Genomic DNA, 19,217 nt, shown 5'->3' on the forward strand with positions numbered 1-19,217 from the left:
ACACAGATTAAAACCAGTAAGGCGATTTTTAAGTAAAATTGATAGTGTAAAACTGTATTTCCCTCATTGAAGAAATTGCCTGATCATAACCATTTTTTATTTTAAAAATGCTACAATTCATCAGTCATACCAATAAAGCTCTTTGAATTTGGATATTTGAAATTTAAAAATCACCTGAAGTGTGAGAAAAATACAATGCATAAGCACAAAATAAACAACAGATCTGTTTTAATTCTTAATGGTAAACATTAAATAAGTAATGAGGCTTTTATGCAGTTAATACTCCAAAAAAAGCTCAGTGTACACGCGTTGCATTAGTTTGACTATACAGTCGATTCCTACATAATACATTCTGTTGCAGTTTTAGCTTTTCCAAACACAGCTATGAGTCTAACATAATTTTTAGGAAGACTGATGATTAAATTATGTGCTAATTCTAGATGTGTTTAACAACAATCTGTGTTAACTATTCAATCATGTCAAACGCTGCAGTGTTTCACATAATCTCTTTCATGAGACAGAATACTTAACATCTGAATTAAGAACACACATACTGTATGCTCCAACCTATTTAAATCTGCTGCAATCTTCCTTTTACAGCTCCTCTCAAGAGTACCCCACAACATTTCAGCAGTGTTAAGGTAATCGGTGGCACTAGCATGACAGTTTAAATATTTCTTAATTCTGCATTGGCTTCCATAATCTTGATAAGTGAGGTCATTTTGATAGTATTGCTTAAACATTTTGAAAAGTCTGAAAACAAAAAGCTTCAAGGCATTTTTAAGCAGCTATCTGAATGAACCACTTTTTATGTGTTGATTACTCCTGCAAGCACATTTATTAAAAATATGGATCCTACTTTCAAAACATGTATGTGTTTAAATTGTTAAAGGAAGCAGTGGGGATTCATGTGTCTGTTTGGAATACAGAACCAAATAAGATTAAGAATGTTTTTTTATAAGCACACCAGTAACTAAACCTGTTAAGAGAAAAAAAAGTGAACAGAATGCATCTGAAGCTTTATCGAGAACAAAAATGTCTTTTTTGCGTCACAATAAAGAAAAACAGAGTTTACTATACAGGCTATTTAACTGTTTGCAACTGCACCTCACCTCACCTATCAAAATAACAAATGCAAAATTTTATTAAGAATTTTTTCCACTTCTGTAACATTTTCTAGAACCTTCTAAATAGAATATCAGTCTTTTTTGCTTCTTTAACTTCAGTCAGCCAGTACTTGAGGTGATTGTTAACACTGTTTTCAAAACTTGTTCACTCGATCAAAAAATTTAAAAAAAGACAAAAACCTAAACAAAGCTTGTTTAAATTTGTAAGTACCAGTTTGTATTACACCATGTCTTTATCCTGTGAAATATATATGATTTTATTGTGTTGCAAATATTTCCTATTATTCATTAGGGAGAGAAAACAAGTAACATAGGATATAAAACACCGTAACATACCCAGATCCTGTGCCTTAACATTAAGTGGATATTTAGCTTGAAAAATTCTGCTGGGAAAATTCACATAGGTTAAGAATAACACATGGGTTCTCACCCTGTTATTAGCTTTATCTTAATTCCAGAATTGTGTCACAAAGCCAAACAGAAATTCATCTTAGTTTATACTTAATACCTATTTGCAGCTCAGTGCAACATGTGCTAGTGCAGAGGTGCAGATGTCAGTTCAAACACCAACAGGAAAGCTCAGATCAGCACCACACACAGAATTCTTACTGGATACAAAACTGAATTGTATTAGTATTGATAATAGCTCATTGTATTCTGTTTAATGTGGCTACATTACATCATTTTCATTCAGGAATATCCCAAAACATTTCACGAAGAAGTGGGGACTCCCTTCATCTACCACTAATTCCATCTGTGCCTGCTGGTCATGACAGTTGCAAAACTGAAAGCTCTATGTGCTGTATGTTATGCTGCTAACAACAATTTGAATGCATTGAATGCATGAGATTCTGTGGTAGGAAAAGTGGTATATAAATACAAGGAATTATTTACTGACTTATTTTGAAAGAGCCTCAGGTGTGAAATCTGTCTGAGAGACACTTCCTTTTTTCAAAGTAATCAACAATCAGTGATAGACTTCCGGTGTTAATTTTCAGAAGCTTTGTTCTTTATCAACATAACTAAACTGCTTGTGCATCCTTTTGACCTATATAACTAGACTCTGGCATACAATTAGGAATTTGTGTAAGTGAAAGACCTTTATTTCATTTACTATGTTTTAATTTTCAGATAAAGGTGTGTTTATATTTCTTTTAATTTGAGGACAGCTGAGATCACTATGAAGTAATTGAATATTAACTAAAATGTTGTTTTTAGAAAAGGATGGAATCCTAAATTAGAAAAATTGATGTTTCGGAAATTGTAATTAAAAATACTGCTGTATCTGAATTCTGCACATTGTTCAGTCCACAAGAACATGACAAACAGTGTCAGAGTACTTATTCACTTTAGATCAATTCGTCTGGTCTAAGAAAAGCTAAGAGAAGGATTTGGCATTATCTATCAATCTATATTCCCCTCTGCTACCTCTCTTTTTCACACTGTCATACAGACAGGAAGTTTATTGAATGTTATGCTCATGTCAAGTTGTGCGAAACATATTCTCCTAATCCCCTGGTTTTGGAGTCTATTATGAACAGCTCTAAAAGACCTTGAACAATTAGGACTCTTGTATTGGCTACAGAGCCTAGTATTTTTTCCTGTCCGGTTTTACCTTTAAAGCCATTTGTATTTACTCTAATCCTTCAATAACTGTTTCAGAAAAAACAGCAGGTCTGTCAGTTACACAGAGCAGGTGCTATGTGCTTCTTATAGAGTTATTAGGACACAGTAAAGTAATCGATGATTATTGGAAGATGATTAAACATGCTGCAAATCAGTAGGTCTATTTCCTGGAAAATTTAATTGTGTATGAGCCTTAATGCCAAGATATCCACAACTAATAATGATAAAGATCTTCAACAAAAGCAGGGGTTCTCCCTAAAACTGGGATTAGAAAACTACAGCACATGTGTAATTTTCGCATGCAAAGGGATTTTTGATGGAATAAAAGTCTAATAAGTCAAGAAGAAATAAAAAAAAGATAGAAACTATGCTCAACTGTTCTGTAATTCTTTACAATATGCTACCCAACGAAAGCACTCTGGCATTGAAAAAATAGTTTGCTTAATAATTATAACAAAATGTTTTTGATTTATATTATGCTGCTTTAAGTGTGTTTTTATAACACTGGTATTTTTAATAAGTAATTTTAATGTAAATGTATATTTAAATTATATAATGTTTCTTTGCAGTGTAATGTAATTTTAATTTAGTTCGTCCAATCAGAGTGATGCAGTGGTGGTTCAGTAGTCGAATTCTTGCCTACCGTGCTGGAGGCCCTAGTTCGTTTCCTGGCCAATGCACAAGTTGTACTTTACTACATTGCCCCATGAGGATAATAAAGATTATTTCTCTAATAATAAAATATAATTTATACAAATCTCAATATAGCATACATATTATTTATCCTATATCACAGTATGCTGAATATTAAATTAATATTAATAATAAATGTAGTAATAATAAACTGAAACACCATTTGATGAGAATAGTAATTGGTTTGAACACTTGAATGTTCTGAGGATATGAGTTTATGTTGTTACATTGAACTGCAGGGATAATAGACTTTTCTGCCATGTCTGCTGAAATGGCATCTTTTAAATAAAAAAATTAATGGAACTGTAAAGGGTTTGGCTATCTCTTTGCTTTCTTATTCTCTGCAAAGCTCTTCTGAGAACTGCCTCAACATTAACCAAATAGTTGATGAAAGATGACGACATTTTTAGCAGTTGCCTTATTGGTCTGCGAGTCGAGCTCTGAACCATAAAGTCGGGAACAGTTCAAACTAACCTGTTTGGAAAATTAAGAATAGAGGATATGTTGCTATAGTCACTTAAATCTCAGTAACAAAATAAATTAATTGATGTGTAGTGGAAATGCTTATTAAGTGTTGCTGTGCTTTTCCCAGTGAGGCCCCTCTCTCTCTCATCTCTGTGGTCCAAGCCACAGAGAAGCCATTCATGTTGTTGCACTGATTTAATTATGTTTGTGTTCCTGATATGGAACAGTTCCCAGGATTGAGATCCAACCAGCTACCATGATAGGTGCCCACTCTTGGTGCCTGCTTGTCCAGTGAGACTCTAAGCACATCTGGACTATGGTCCTAGAGTCAGATGTCATGGTTAATCATTCCTCAAACTGACCAACCAATCAGGAACCTACAGGGCGTGGAAACCCCAACTGCCCGGCAACCTCTTGACCAATCATCAACCGTATTGTCCTCTAGAGAAAAGACATTGCACAGAGCTCCGAGATTGCTCCTCTGTGCACCTTCACACTCCTTCAGACTCATCTAAGCAACTTGACTGTCTTACAATCACGTAACTGCCAGTGATGTAGTCTGAGTGTCGGAACTTGTAACATTTTCCCAAGTGCCGAGCCAGAGAGAGCCCGTACATAAAGACGGAATTCTGCCCGAGGTCAATCACCTTATATCTGCCTGATCAACGGAGCAATACGGTTGGACTTTTGTCAACATCTAAATTATTTTATTCAGAGGTAGCTGCTATGCTGAAAGCAAACCAAGTTTCTTCAAAAGAGGCCACAGGCAAGAGTGAGAGTTTGCGAGAACTGCGACATGAAGTGACCCTTCCTGCTCTTTAGACACCATAGTAACTAATTTAATGTGATCTACTGTATGAGTTAATATGTACAGTCAGTGTAGCAGACATTTCACCGCAGAAACGTTCCAACGTGCGTGAAGAGTTAACAGGTAGTACTTGTTGACAAAACTGTCTTGAAATCTTGTATTCATAAACCTGCTTGTTTAAAAATGTAATAAAGCTGCTTCACGTCACTGAACGTTCTGTTAAAATGAAGGTCAAGGTCATTTTACATGATAAAGATGCCTCTATCAACGTTTTGGGTGAGGGGCTAGGAAAAATATTTTTAATGCTCTTGGTTTTGTATTAATTAAATACACATTTGTATATATTCATGGCTTAATTTGTCTTAAATATTTTATGTAACACTGTCAGACTATACACTATCCATCCCAACATTTTTCCAAACATCCAAATTAAAAAATTAGAGCAAAAAAACTAGAGGCCTGCCTTATTAGATTATATCATATCCAGGAGATCTCATTTTTTGGAACAAACAATTCTTACATTTGGGGATTTTCTTTTCAATAATAGGGTTGACAATCATTTGAAGGACAGCTTTTAAAATCTGAATGAAATGCAGAAAATGTGTTAAACTAAAAATATATACTTTGTATATATAATTATTTTATTGACGTTCATAATATGCACAAAAACTGATTAATTTTATAAATACCAGAATATACATATACTGTAGTACAATAGAAACATCCAAAAAATACACATTTGAGATGTGACGTGCCTTACTATCTATACTGATAATTTATATTGCATGAATTCATAGTAAAATATTTTCACTAGATATTTTGTAATGCCATTCTGAATTTCCAATATTTTATTCCAATTTTACAACATTAATGATATGTGTGTTTAATAGTATTACACTATGTTTAATAATATTACTAATATTACTTATAATATTACTTATATAATATTACCATTAATATTACTTTATCTTTATAAATTTGTTATATTTTCAAATCAAATCATGATTATTAGACTAAGAAAAACACTGAAATGGCAGCATTTAATCAATAATATCTAACGCAACACAAGTGCCACCTATCTATCAGTTTTAAGCAGTGAAAGGCTGATTGCGACCAAAACTATGTTGCTTTAACACAAGATTTGACGGGCATTCTAGATGGCTGCATCAACTGGCATCAAGAATTTTCTGTAAGATTTCAGGATTTGCCTGATGTTTTCTTTTCTGATTAAACAAGACAGCTTTGATATCAGCAACAAGGCTTTTTAAGTGTTCAGTGGATGGGTGTTAAGGACTTTGAAATGCACCTTTCAATATTCGTTCAATATTTGTTAATTTCCATTTTTCATTCAATTAGTCAAGCTAATTTAAACTCCTATTTATTTTGAGACATGATTTTTCAGATGTCAATGACTTTGTGAGGAAAATATACAGATATTAAACTACTGCTAGTTTAAAAATTGTGATTTAGGAACTTTTTTAGCGTTTGGAGCAAAATACCTTTGTGAACGGGTATTTTCATACATGAAGTCAGTTCTTTGTCCTTCCCTCAGAGCTGAACACTCAGAGTATTGTTTAATTTGTCAAAAGTGTGATTCAACGGCACGTACAGTAAATCAGTAAAAACAAGTGCGTGAGTTAACTCCAGGCTGCCAACCACTGATCTAAACTAAGAACTTCTATATATACACAATCATAGAGCCTAAGGCAATTTAGACTTGCCTGACTTAGGGAGCAGAAGACAGGATTGTAATTACTTAAGAGTTTCAAATACTTCTGAATAAGCAAGAAACAGATTCTTTAAGGCCTCAATTTTAAGGCTTTAAATACGTAAATCATATTTAGTGAGCACCCATTTTCAGGGAGGACTGTCTCAAAACATAAAATGAGTGGTGATCTAAAAATAGATAAATTCACCCTCGGTTCATTTTTTCTAAGTCTATACTAGGTTGAGGGAATTTACAGTGAGAAAAATTAGTCACATACCCACCTCCTTGCAGTACATTACTTTCTACTTAGAGTTGGTAGTTTTACTGTAGCACAATAAGAAAGCGTTCTATTACCTATTAAGTTATCTTCTTTATTTTCTCACAGGTAGCTTACTTGCCATAGTCTGCCAGAATATCATAAGCGTGCATCGCATGAATATAGTTTGTGACTGAGTAGAATAACCACAACTTGATCTCGTAAAAATATAATACATTTAACAGTTTCCGTTTCATGCTGGGGGTTATGCACCCATTTAACATGGTATAGAAATAAAATATATGTGAGACGGAAATAAAAGCTGTAAATATTAAAATATATGTGAGCAGGTAATAAATGTAATACTGAAGAACTTCTAAACCAGGAGTAATTATTGCCACCCAGTCATTCTGTTGATATATCTACAGTAGTTATATTTGTTTCTGCTAAATTATGATAAATCAACTAAGGGACAACTTGCTCAGTAATGTGAATCATGAAGCCATTACTACACTCGGTCTAGACAACCCAAGGGATTTAATATACTGTACACAGGAGACCCATGGGTAGCACTTTATTTTGTATTGCATAAATTAATGCTAAACAGTTATTCAGTTGCATATAAATTATCATTAAGTGATGTCTTACTGCATTAAGTTCACATCTGAAAGACAAGAAATTATAGGATAAGAACAGAAAACAATTTGATGGTCCATTTACACTTTCTTATGTGGATTATGTTAAGGATTGGCTCTGAGCTTGTTTGAGATAACTTACCATACCAAAACTTAATTGATTTTTAATTTTCTCAGGGAGTTTCAAAGCAAGAAAGAAATTGCGGTGTTTACCGCATTGTACTACAGTGCCAGGCAGGAGGTCCTTGTACCGATCAGCCTTTAAGACCAGATTTGAGTTATGCATTTCAAACTTAAGACAGTTTGCCATTCTGATGTTTTTGGGAAACTTTGATTTTCTGTATGGAGAATCCCTAGGTTAAAAACAACCTCTTCTGATTATTGGATGCATTTTTAGAATAGTGAGATAGGTTCCCATTCATTTTGCAGCATCTGGGTCTATAGGGACACATTTGACTTTAGGTTATATTCTGTTTGGTCCAGAAGGTACTGTAGGTTTATCTCTATTTTTGGGCCTGTCAGTCAGGACTTAGGCTTTCAAGACGCTTTGTTTGTAGATATTGTAACTTACTTGTTGTATGTTTATGTTGTGTGATGTTTAAAGTGGCACTTTTATTATTAATAAATGTTTCATCCAGTTATGACTTTGTTTTCCAAAAAACTCAGGTACCAACTGCTCGGATATATTCTAGGCAAAATCTTTACAATTTGGAAGTTTTGATTATTAAAACTCAATTTAAGCAAACTCAACTCTACGTAAAAAAAACTCCCATGGATACCATAATGTTGGAGTCAGTGTTGGGGATTTTGCTCTGAAAATGATGAACACAGCGATTAGCATTGCTGCCCGGCAGCGTTAGGGCCCTGGGCTCAGTTCTGGAGCCAGGATGATAACTGCATGGAGATTGTATGTTCTTCCCGTGTACGAATGGGTTTTTGCCAGGTGCTCCAGTTTCCTCCCACAGTCCAAAGGCATGCTGGCAGATTAGGTGGAATCTCTGAGAAAACTGGGCCTGGTGTGAGTATGCGTAATGGTGTCTGTGTGTGTGCCCTGTCACGGACTGATGTCATGTCCTGCGCCTGGTTCTAGCCTTTCCAGCCCTGTACTAGATGAAGTTGGAATATGGATGGATACTGAACCATTAGCCATAATCGACATTCTTTTGCTTGTGAAATGGCAAGTAACTGAATGAAAACCTCTCAGGGCCCTTCCTTCTACAGGGCATATATAGTATTTTGCTCTGCATGCCATTCAAACTACAGACTGCAACGTTACAATTCCATTAACATCGAAAATGCTATACAATTAGGCAACCAACTCCTGTTAGGAACTTACATCGGCTGACACATTTTTTGGCAATTTTGTTGTATCCCTTGTTGAATTGTGCTGTCAACACTAAACGTAACATTAGCAAAATGTCTGCAGTCATTTCAGTCTTCATTACTGGTGCACTTGCTGTGATGAGTGTCATTGCTTTTTACTGCTCTGCTGTTCAGTTGGTACTTAATGGTGTGTGAAGTTCAGTCATCTTGGATAGCTTCATCTGATGGACAGTACCTGCTGCTAGTGTTAGGCGGTACCTGCTGGTAGTAATTACTTTTGCCAGGAAAGGGTACATTGATGTGATGTTATATGATGGTTTACAATACTGTATTAAAAATTCAGTTGCCATATGTTGCAATAACCAAAGAATTCACAAATTTTATGTTCCTTGTGCAGAAGAATCCAAAAATATTAACATATTGAAAATGTGTTGTTCAATATGCTAAACATAACATATTTGTTTAATATGTTGTGTATTTCAATATGTTTAAATATCCTGAATCTGGTTTTCTTTCATCCCTCTGCAAATACAGTTTGAGTTGGGAAAGCCAGGGTACCCACAGTCACTCTTTAAAAGGTCCAGCTGGCTTCTCATGATTTTAAAGATTTCATAACTGTTTTCAATGTCAGCTATGACAATCAGTAATAATCTTTTTATAAAAATGAGATTAGAATTGTGCAAGAGACCTTTTTTCAAGTGAAATTAATCTTTTATAGAAATTCTGTTTCTAACCATTTTTATACAGTCATTTTGAATGTCATTACTACAAATAAGTTACATTTATTAAAATATAAATGTAATTCATTTAAAGCTGACTGTTGAAGCTTTACATTTCATCTAAATAAAATGCTGTGCAAAAAGTACTATATTTTTAATGCATCACACAAGGTAATATACCGTGTCCAAGACAGTACTAACAGACTATCACAAAAATTGTCTGGGGAAAGAGTGCAGATGATGTGTGAGAAAGGATTAAAAGTTCTAACAGTGACGTTCCTCAAAGTATTCTTTGTTAGAACTGAAAACAATGATGAACAGAACAATCTTGTGTAAAAATAGTTGCATTTTATGTTGAGAATTTTTTATACTTTGTAATTGAGTCAATACAATAAACTAGTCATCCTTTCACAGCCACATAAATACTGGAGCTTGGGGTTTTAAGATTATTAGCATTTGCAGCATTATGCCCAGGTATAGTAAGAGGAAAAAAAAGTGAAGGCTATAGAATACACATGATCTTGGCACTTGCTATATAACCAAGTTCAGATGTATAGAACAACACACATGGCACCATGCTGGAACACTGTGCTGGAGATCACCAAGCAGAACACTAGTGATGTGAAATGATGCAATATGCTGTGATCTATTCTGCCTCCTGTTTTACTCAGATTGTACCACCTGGATATGATTGTTTCAGAAATGTTGCTCCACTGTCTGTGGAGTTAACCGTTTTGTACAGCCTTATTTTCTAAGTGTGATTTTTATATCTGAGTACCCATCTCCTGAGTGGTTTGGATAAATATTATATTTAGTTTTGCTCTCCATCCTGTTTATTATCACATACTCTAGATGTAAAAAATGCAATATTATGCTTAGGAGTTTATTTGGCAATTTGTTAACCTTTAAATCTGTGTTTTAAATTTGACAATGCTTTATTGTTGGATCATTTTAAGATCCACATTTCAATGTGGCTGTGCAATTTTTAACACATTAGGATTCCACTGGTTTTACACAGCCTGCCCACAATCTAACTTCAAACAACGATCACATTTTTGATTAAGTCGTCTCCCATCTATCTAGTTTTGCTTTATTCTTCTCCAGTTACATGGTTATTCTTTTAAATCTGCAGTTTCCTTTACCTCACCTCTTTACGGTCTGTAAACTTTCTTAACTGGTGATCAGTCAACCGAGTTTCGATTGCTGATTCAACTCTCATTACTTTGCTTACTTGTTTTTCATGTGTGTTTAAAGAGAAATTAAGTATACAGATTCTGCATATTGATTTAATGTTTCAGACAGCATTTTGACTAACTGATGAGTGACTTTAATACACTTAAATTAAATGACACTGACTGTTGAACATGTGCTAAATTACATAATTAGTATGATAACTGATTGGGCACAGATGAGGCGATTTGATCAATATGCCCCACTCACCAAGAGTGCAATGCCCTTTTGCCTTTGATACATGGTGCAGTCCCTACTTGAACCTCATTGGAAATCTGTGGGATCAGTTGGGAAGATATGTGGTATATAGAGTCAAGAGACTGGTGAAGAGGTGAACTTGCCCATGCTACACAAGAGAAACAGCCCAGAATGCTCAGTAAGGCAAAATGTACAACCTGGTGCAAAGTATGGATCACGGGTGTATAGCTTATATTCCTTCCATATATGCGGTGGGCATATATACTACTCGCCTATAACTTTCACTGTAGCGACTTCCATTCGACCAAATCTGTTAATGGCAAAAGTTAACGAGGTTCATCAATGTACCTACATCATGTCTATTTAATAAAATGTCAGTGTGTCTGCTACAAAATGATTTTTCATTTTCTGACAGTTTTGGAAATTTCGTGCAGTTGAAAGCTATATAAGTTTCTTGTGATGTTCAGTATACATTTGATATTTGCAGTCTTGTTAAAACAAGGAGCCTGCTTCCTATGCTTGCCCTGTTCCAGTTGTGTTTTCTACAAAGGCACTTTCTAGTGAATTGGAGCACAGGTAACGAATTCTGGGTTTAATGTATAACTTCAATCATATCAGGAGAAACTGCTAGAAAGAAGTGCTAGAACCAATTTTTCCCTCATAGTTTTGTGAGTAATGAAATAGAATTTCGAGATATTCATTTTCCACTATTAGTCATCTGTTATGCTATGTGTAATGCTGCCCATGGTTGTAGTACAAAGTCCCATTTATACATTTGTTTTTTTAAGGATTGATTACTGTAAAGATTTACCTGCAGAATCATGTGTAAATTAGTGTATGTCCAATTCTGTAGTTATAATCCTCACTGGGTCATGTGCAAGTAATCGCATCACTTCTGTCCTGCAGTTCTTACACTGACTTACTGTCAGGTCTTGAATTGTTTTCATGTTCAAGGCTCTGTGTAGTATGGCTCCTCAGTATCTAGCTATCATGTATCATGTTTCTGGTTTACTAACACCCAGATTAGACCACCTTTGCTCAGCTAATTTCTGATTTATTATGTGTTCCCACTGTTTGTATACACTCTAAGGAAAAAACTCACCACATCGTTTTTAAATGTAACCCAAAAACGTACTATTGTAGAAAGGCGTTTTGTATTTATTTTCTGCGTTTGCTTTGCTGTCTTGGCTTTGCAATTTTCTTGACTTTTATTGTGTACAGCACTGGAGAAGACTGTTTTTAAATGTGCTAGATAAAATTAAGTCAACTCTGACGTCTGTTGTTATTAAATAAAATCAGCTTGAATAAGTGTGATATGGTAGCAGCATAAAGTGACAAGGTTGATTTGCATGTTACGTGGCCACAGGTTTTCCTCTGATTAAAAAAGCATGTTCTGGCAGTTTGTTAATTTTCCGCCTAAAATGGCCTCATCCGAGCAGGTGTCTGCTGCCACAAAGATTTCCTCTTCTTTCACACGTTTCCCAAATTGTTTTTAGCACGCTATGTCTGCTGTTAACAATTCATGCACAGAATGTATTTCATCCACCTGAAAAAATGTAACTAACTGTGCTGTACAGTTCACCAATGAAAAATGCTGGTTAGTACCAGCTACCTTTTTAGCCATCTTGGTCTCATAATCACACTCACTAGAGTGTGGTGATGATGCGAGATATGACTTTCTGTCGGCATTCACTTTGTACCCTGTCTGAAAGAACAGTCCTTCACATTTCACATTTTTCAGTGTCCTTATGCAGGTAATTATAGGGATGTGTGCACATCTAGCTTCTTTACACATGAAGAGCTCACTGGAACAAGGTACATCTTAGAGTGACTAGATATTTTTTTATTTGGCTTTCATTGTCCACTTTCCCTTCATTTTTTGCACTACTTTGATAACATTGTACAGTTGATAAATCACCCCAGGTACAATACATTCACAAAAAAAACTTTGAAAAGTGCTCCAAGAATAAAGCACACCATATACTGGAGCTACTGGTACTTCTGGACTGTAAAAAAGGGAACATTTTGACCTCTAAATGCTCAGAACCTTTAATAGTAATTTGGCATCATTTTTAGGTAACAGATGTGACCAAAAATCCTCATTTTTCACATATAATGCATAAAAATAGAATGAAAAAAAAACAAATCCTTAAAAAATTGAAAAAGTCAATTTAACATTTTCTAACCTAAAAATTGACAAATTATGTAGACTACATCTAACTGATGTTGCTTTCTATATTGCTTTGTTGGAAGCAGGATTTGCAGCACTAACGTGTTCTGACCCAGTTACAGACTAGCTAGTTAAAATGCAGATAGTTATTCAGTCTTTCTCCCCAATTTGAAAGATTAATTATTTATATGGACACAACAAAGAAAATCTGAAGCTTTGTTTAAATTGAATTTACAGAACACCTATGAAAACGGATTAAAAAATAATGTAGTGATATTAATAACATAATACAAGTAATCTTGAAATACGAATAATATAAATTCTCAATGAAATAAAAACAGCAGAATTTGTTCAGAAATGCCAGGAATTGAAAACACACTTTACAGGAAACAAAAGGATCACAAGACTAAATTCTTACACTTTTTAACAATTCTTTTAAGGCCCTCCTCCCACTACCATAACATTGTAGTGACTTGTAAGGCTACCGTACTGCCACACAGTACTTGATCATCCAACCTACTGAACATAAAGGTTAAATAAGCAGAAGCCATTCGGCTCACTTAGTTGCTGGTCGTTTATTGATCCAAAAATCAGATCCAGCTGCCGCATCAAAGAAGCCAGGCTTCAGCATACAAGTATAACAATAAAAATATAATAGTTTGTAGTAGCAATCACTGTAAAATTATCTTCTCTCTTGGCCTTTCTAATCAATGATATTTCTTTGTTTATAGATGAATTTCATCTTGTTATCCTTCTAACCATTATGTGAAATGCTGTATTTCTCCTTAGATTTTTCCTTACTGATTTAGTAAACAATTTTGGTCTTCTTGACTTTGATTTACTTACTGTGGGATGAATTGGTTATGTGCTTCAAGCACACTATGTTTAAACTGTTTTCATCCATTCTCTATGGCTTCCATTTCTATCCTCTCAAATGTTTTTTTTCACCTCCTGCATTCTGAAATATGAGACTTTTATTTTGGACTTCCCATACAGTTTCAAAATATAGTCTACTTCAAAGCATACAATAATTCCCTACATTAGATGCTCAGACAAACTGTAAGAAAACTGTTTTCAGCTATGATTACAGTTTCAGGTTCAGTTTGTGGAGTCCCTGGTGTTTCTTTCTAATTTTTGTGAGAAAAACTAAAAATCTCCAATAACAACCACTTTTCATTTCGTTATATAAGTGTCAAATATAGAGAGTGGATAAAACAGTGGAAACACTTAACAAAAAGTGACTCATTTTGAAGTAACTAAATCACAATTTAAAAGCATTCTACACATTTCATATTAATTTCCAGTACCATTATGTTTCTGCTATAAAGACATCTTAAAATCAGCATCTTAATACGCAAGTTTCTAAAATAACGACAGATCTAACATTTTGAAATAGGTCAAATATTTTATGTCTGTATGGCAGGTGCATCAGTTACAGAAATGGCAAAATATTTAATGTGTCAATGGGAACAGTGTTGAAAGTCATGACGGCATAAACCAAACAAAGAAAAACACCATCAGAAAAGAGGAACAGTGGCCACAAGCTGAACCTCATCAACAGGGATCGACAGACACTTCTTAGCATAAGTGAAAAACAAAACAGAAAACAACAGCCTTAAAAATTACCACAGAACTAAATCCAAACTACCATGACCCAGTCTAAACTAAAACTGTACGACTTGAACTTCACAAAGCTGACATTTATGGTTGGGAGGCCATTCAGAAACCATTTGTAATGAAGACCAATGCACAGCAACGCATAACCTGGTATAATGAGCACAAAGCCAGGACTTCGGACCAGTGGAAGAAAGTAATAGTGTTTCAATATGATGAAAGTCTGATGTCCGATGAGTCATCTTTTGCTCTTTTTTACTACATTTGTTGAGTTTATGTTTGTACACAGTGAAAGGAAGCCTTCAGCCCACATCGTCAGCTGTTAAAAATGTGATTCTGTTATGGTATCTCATGGTAGTCATGAGAAGGTGATAACATCATGTTCCAAGAGGATATGTCCCAATATACACCTCTAAACAGATTAAAAACTAAAAAGAGTGGTTTCATGAACAACAAGATCATGTCAAACGCCTTCTATGGCCGCCTCCATCACCAGATCTAAACATCATTGAACCTTTATGGGACATTCCATAACACAGAGTACAAAGTATATTTCCACCTCCTTCATCTTTCAAAGGCTGTCCTTTTTGAAGAATGATCCAGTATCCCACTAGAATGAGTTCAAAACTTGTTTAGCAGTATTCCAAGAAGGACTAAAGCTGTTCTGAAGGCAATGGGCAACCTATTTATTAGCTGATAAATATTCATATTGCTTGGTGTTTCCATCATTTTGTTAATTCCCTTCATGTGCACTACTTTGGGATATCTCAATTTGGTTTATACTGTAACGCTTACGGCCGACAAGCAGTGTGTGTAAGAGCCGGCGTACCAGAGCGGGTGACGTCACCGCCCTTCCCTGTGATAGCAGGACCACAGCTACTGGGCTGTGGAGAGATCTCTCTTTGGCTCACGGGGCTAGGTCGCTGCAGAGAGACGCGGAAGTCCCGGGTTCGAGCCCCGGACGGTGCAGGGGCCGACCTAATGCGGCAAGGGCGCCCGCCTGAGCCCCCGTTGCGTTACATTGGTGTCAGAAGCGGGGCGGGATAGCCCTTCGCCGGGGACGGCGATTTAAGCGGGGGAGAGTGTAACGCTTACGGCCGACAAGCAGTGTGTGCAAGAGCCGGCGTACCAGAGCGGGTGACGTCACCGCCCTTCCCTGTGATAGCAGGACCACAGCTACTGGGCTGTGGAGAGATCTCTCTTTGGCTCACGGGGCTAGGTCGCTGCAGAGAGACGCGGAAGTCCCGGGTTCGAGCCCCGGACGGTGCAGGGGCCGACCTAATGCGGCAAGGGCGCCCGCCTGAGCCCCCGTTGCGTTACAATACCATATTCCTAACATCATTCCTTTTGTATCATTTTTTGTAAGTCTGAGTCATATAGTTTGAGTCCTTTGATGCACAGAGGTTATGTTTATGTGTCTGAATGTTCTTTTTCATGCACAGTTCTACACCTCCACCTCTTTCATCTTTCCAGGCTCTTCAGTAAACTATATCTACAAACAATGCATTTTCCATCTTCACTCCCTGTTAGCCATATTTGTGTGGCTCTAATTACATCACATAATTGCATACTAATACAGTAGCTTCTCTTGCATTTTAATTCTAATAATTCTGACATTTAGGTATAAGCACTTAATTATCTAGGTCTCTGATGTTCGTTTTTCCCTTGAGTTTTCTTGTTGACTCTACACCCTGGGTATCTCTTTGGATTTTCTCCCATTCCATACCAGTTTGAATGTTTTTGAATTTCTCTCTAGATCCTTGTACCTGGCAGACTGGTGCTCATCCTACTTAGATATAAACCATCATGTTTGTACAGACACTGCATTTGCGGGGGTATGTGAGGACTGGTTATTTCACAACATTATGACCCTATGAATCAAGCAGACAAAACCAGTTCTAAAACAGATGGGTGAAAAATATATAGCTGGAGCAAAGTCTACTTTCCAAGTGTTGGCTGGAGCTCCCACAAATGTATTTTTAATTACTGCACTGTACTTTGGTAGATTTTTCATTTATTTGGAAATGATGTAATAACACACCTTTCCTTGACGTTCAAAGTTTCCCATAAACCAAAAAAGCCCTAAGGTGCTAAATGTGCTCTTTGGTGAACAGACAGCTTTCCAGATCACGTGTATTCACAATTAAATGTCTTGCAGGCAACACATTTTCTGTTTTATCTTAATTCATTCATGATGTTCTTTGCAGCATACAGAACAATGTCCACAGTTTTTCTAGATAATCTGATGTACACTGGTAATTTGTTCAGTAACTCTTCACCGTTTGATTGAATTCTAGCAGGCTCTACTTTATCTTTTCTCTTTTATAACAACCATGTATTCCAAATTACTTGTTTCATACTTTGTCTAAAGACTTATAATGAATAACCTTCATAATTATTTCTTGATTTCCTATAAACAATGACTTCTTACTCTTGAAAGCTTAATTTCCTAAATGCTGCATTAGTGACAAATCCTGCCTATTTGGGAATTTTGTCAGCTCACACGACTGTGAAATTAGCCCATTTTGTCAAACTGTGAATTAACAGAGTGTGACTAAAATGAACCCCACAGTACAGAGTGGTTTTAATAGATACAAAACCTAATTCTCAAAACAAAGAAATAATTGAAAGCCTTTATTAAGATAAAATATACTTGAAATAAAACTAAAGAATGGCTTTATGGAAGGAGCTAATACCGATTAGACTTTCACTGCTTTATGGAATTCGAAACTGTTATACTGCTGTACTTAACCTACGTGAACACTGCAGATATCTGGCATTTTTTGTTCTACTGGCAAAAGACATTTGCTCTGAAAAGCCTGTGGTTGAAATATGGAAAACACCATTTTTTTTTTACTTTTGGCTTTATGTACTTATCCATAGCATCTGACCACATTAAAGTATTGAAGAATGGAAGCCATTTAAGAACTGGTAGGTGGCTCTTTTCCAACTTTGTTGCATGTTAAAAACTAACCTCATCAATGCAACCACTTATCCATTAGCAAGACAGCCTTATGTATTTAGTCCAAAAACCATAAACATTTCCAAAGTGCAAGAAAAAAGTAGATAACGTACCTTATTTCTATTACTAATGAAGAATTTACTTTCCAGCCTTCAACTGAATGTTGAAAAAATGCATGTCCTCTCTGTCCAATGATTTTATCAGATGTATTGACCATCCGTCTCGATGAACTGAGCTCACCATCCCTGAAAAAAAAACAGACATGAAATGTCTGGGCAATCAATAAAATAACTTCCCACAGTTAAGAAATAATGATTCCCATCTGAATAAACTATATTCTTCCACAGCTCCTTTAATGTCTCTTGTTCAGTAAATGGATAGTTATGGATGCACAGCCTGGTAATTTTGCTTAGGGTTGCAAAAAATTCCACAATGTTTCATAAAGACAGAAGTATGAAGACAGAAATGGGACAGCGTAAGAGAAGCAAAAATGGGATAGAATAAAAATAGATGGCCACAGGTTCAAGACTTAAACCATGGATCTCACATGTAAGTCAATCAAGATAAATAAAGGAAATAGTAATGGAAAGCAGTAGTCCAAATGGTTAAATCAATTAAAAAGATCATGGTAAGGAGAAAGAAAGCACTTTATAAAACATTCAAAAGAGAATATAATCCAGTTAAAGAAAAGGTATATATTGAACTGCAAACACTGATTTAAAAAATACGGAATCTTAAAAAAAAACATTTAGATGATGAAAAGGAAGTATAATATGAATATTTCACTCAGGTGTTTACGAAGGAAGGAACATTCAAAATGTCTCAAAACATTCTGAGTAAACAAATATTTAAATAATATTAGCATAGAACAGGCAGAAGTGTTCTAGTACAAATTTAACTTATACAGTATCTCCAGGGCCTAATACTCTTCTACTAATTGTATTTTAGGAATGGGAAGGCTCTAAGGAATTCTAAAGAATGGATTTGGAAAAGATTTTCTTTCATTAACGAACTTACAATTCTTTGAACAAACAACTATAGTAACGCACAGAAACAGTGTATTATATGGTGCATTTAGATTTCTTGAAGGCCAACAATGTTCCTCTTAATTTACAAATTACAGGTTTATGCATTTGGAAAAATGTGTGTGTTTGTAAGGAGAATTGGTTAACAGAAAGCAGAGTACAGATGAGGGTTGAAAGTTCAGATTGCTTACTTACAATTGTTTATTAGTGTCATATAAAGTTATTCCTTAACATTACTTGAATATAATTATGTAAGTATACCACTTTTATCAATGACAGGCATATTTCCTAGTTAGAAACTTGGGGATCTATAACAAGAATACAAAGGCACTGACTATTTTTAAAACACGACTATTAATTTAATTAGCATTGTTATATTATTTCTAACAGGAGCTATTCTAAATAACTTTTAAATAAAGTTTCACACAAATACTCCAGACAGCTTTCATTGTTGAAGTGACCACTTTCACTTACTAGCAGAAACACATGGTTGACTTTGACACGTCAAACCGTACTACAAAAGACCGAAACCAGTTTTTACCATTTTCTTAGTTCCAGTTTTTGAAACTAACGGTTATATTTGACAGTACAACATGTACTTTATAACATCATATTTTACACATCCACAAAAAAATAACTAGTGATGCCAATAAAGAAA

General features: G+C 35.3%; 1 protein-coding gene across 1 annotated transcript in view; it reads right to left on the bottom strand.

The window, feature by feature from the left end:
- st8sia4 (ST8 alpha-N-acetyl-neuraminide alpha-2,8-sialyltransferase 4) overlaps window positions 1-19,217 on the bottom strand; it is a 60,129-nt gene that overhangs the window by 31,902 nt on the left and 9,010 nt on the right. Inside the window, exon 2 of the mRNA XM_006626861.3 lies at window positions 17,648-17,779. Within this exon, the coding sequence (XP_006626924.2) occupies window positions 17,648-17,779 (132 nt within the window). The remainder of the gene's footprint in view (window positions 1-17,647; window positions 17,780-19,217) is intronic.

Source organism: Lepisosteus oculatus, chromosome 3, assembly GCF_040954835.1.
Source record: "Lepisosteus oculatus isolate fLepOcu1 chromosome 3, fLepOcu1.hap2, whole genome shotgun sequence".
Taxonomy (NCBI): Eukaryota; Metazoa; Chordata; class Actinopteri; order Semionotiformes; family Lepisosteidae; genus Lepisosteus; species Lepisosteus oculatus.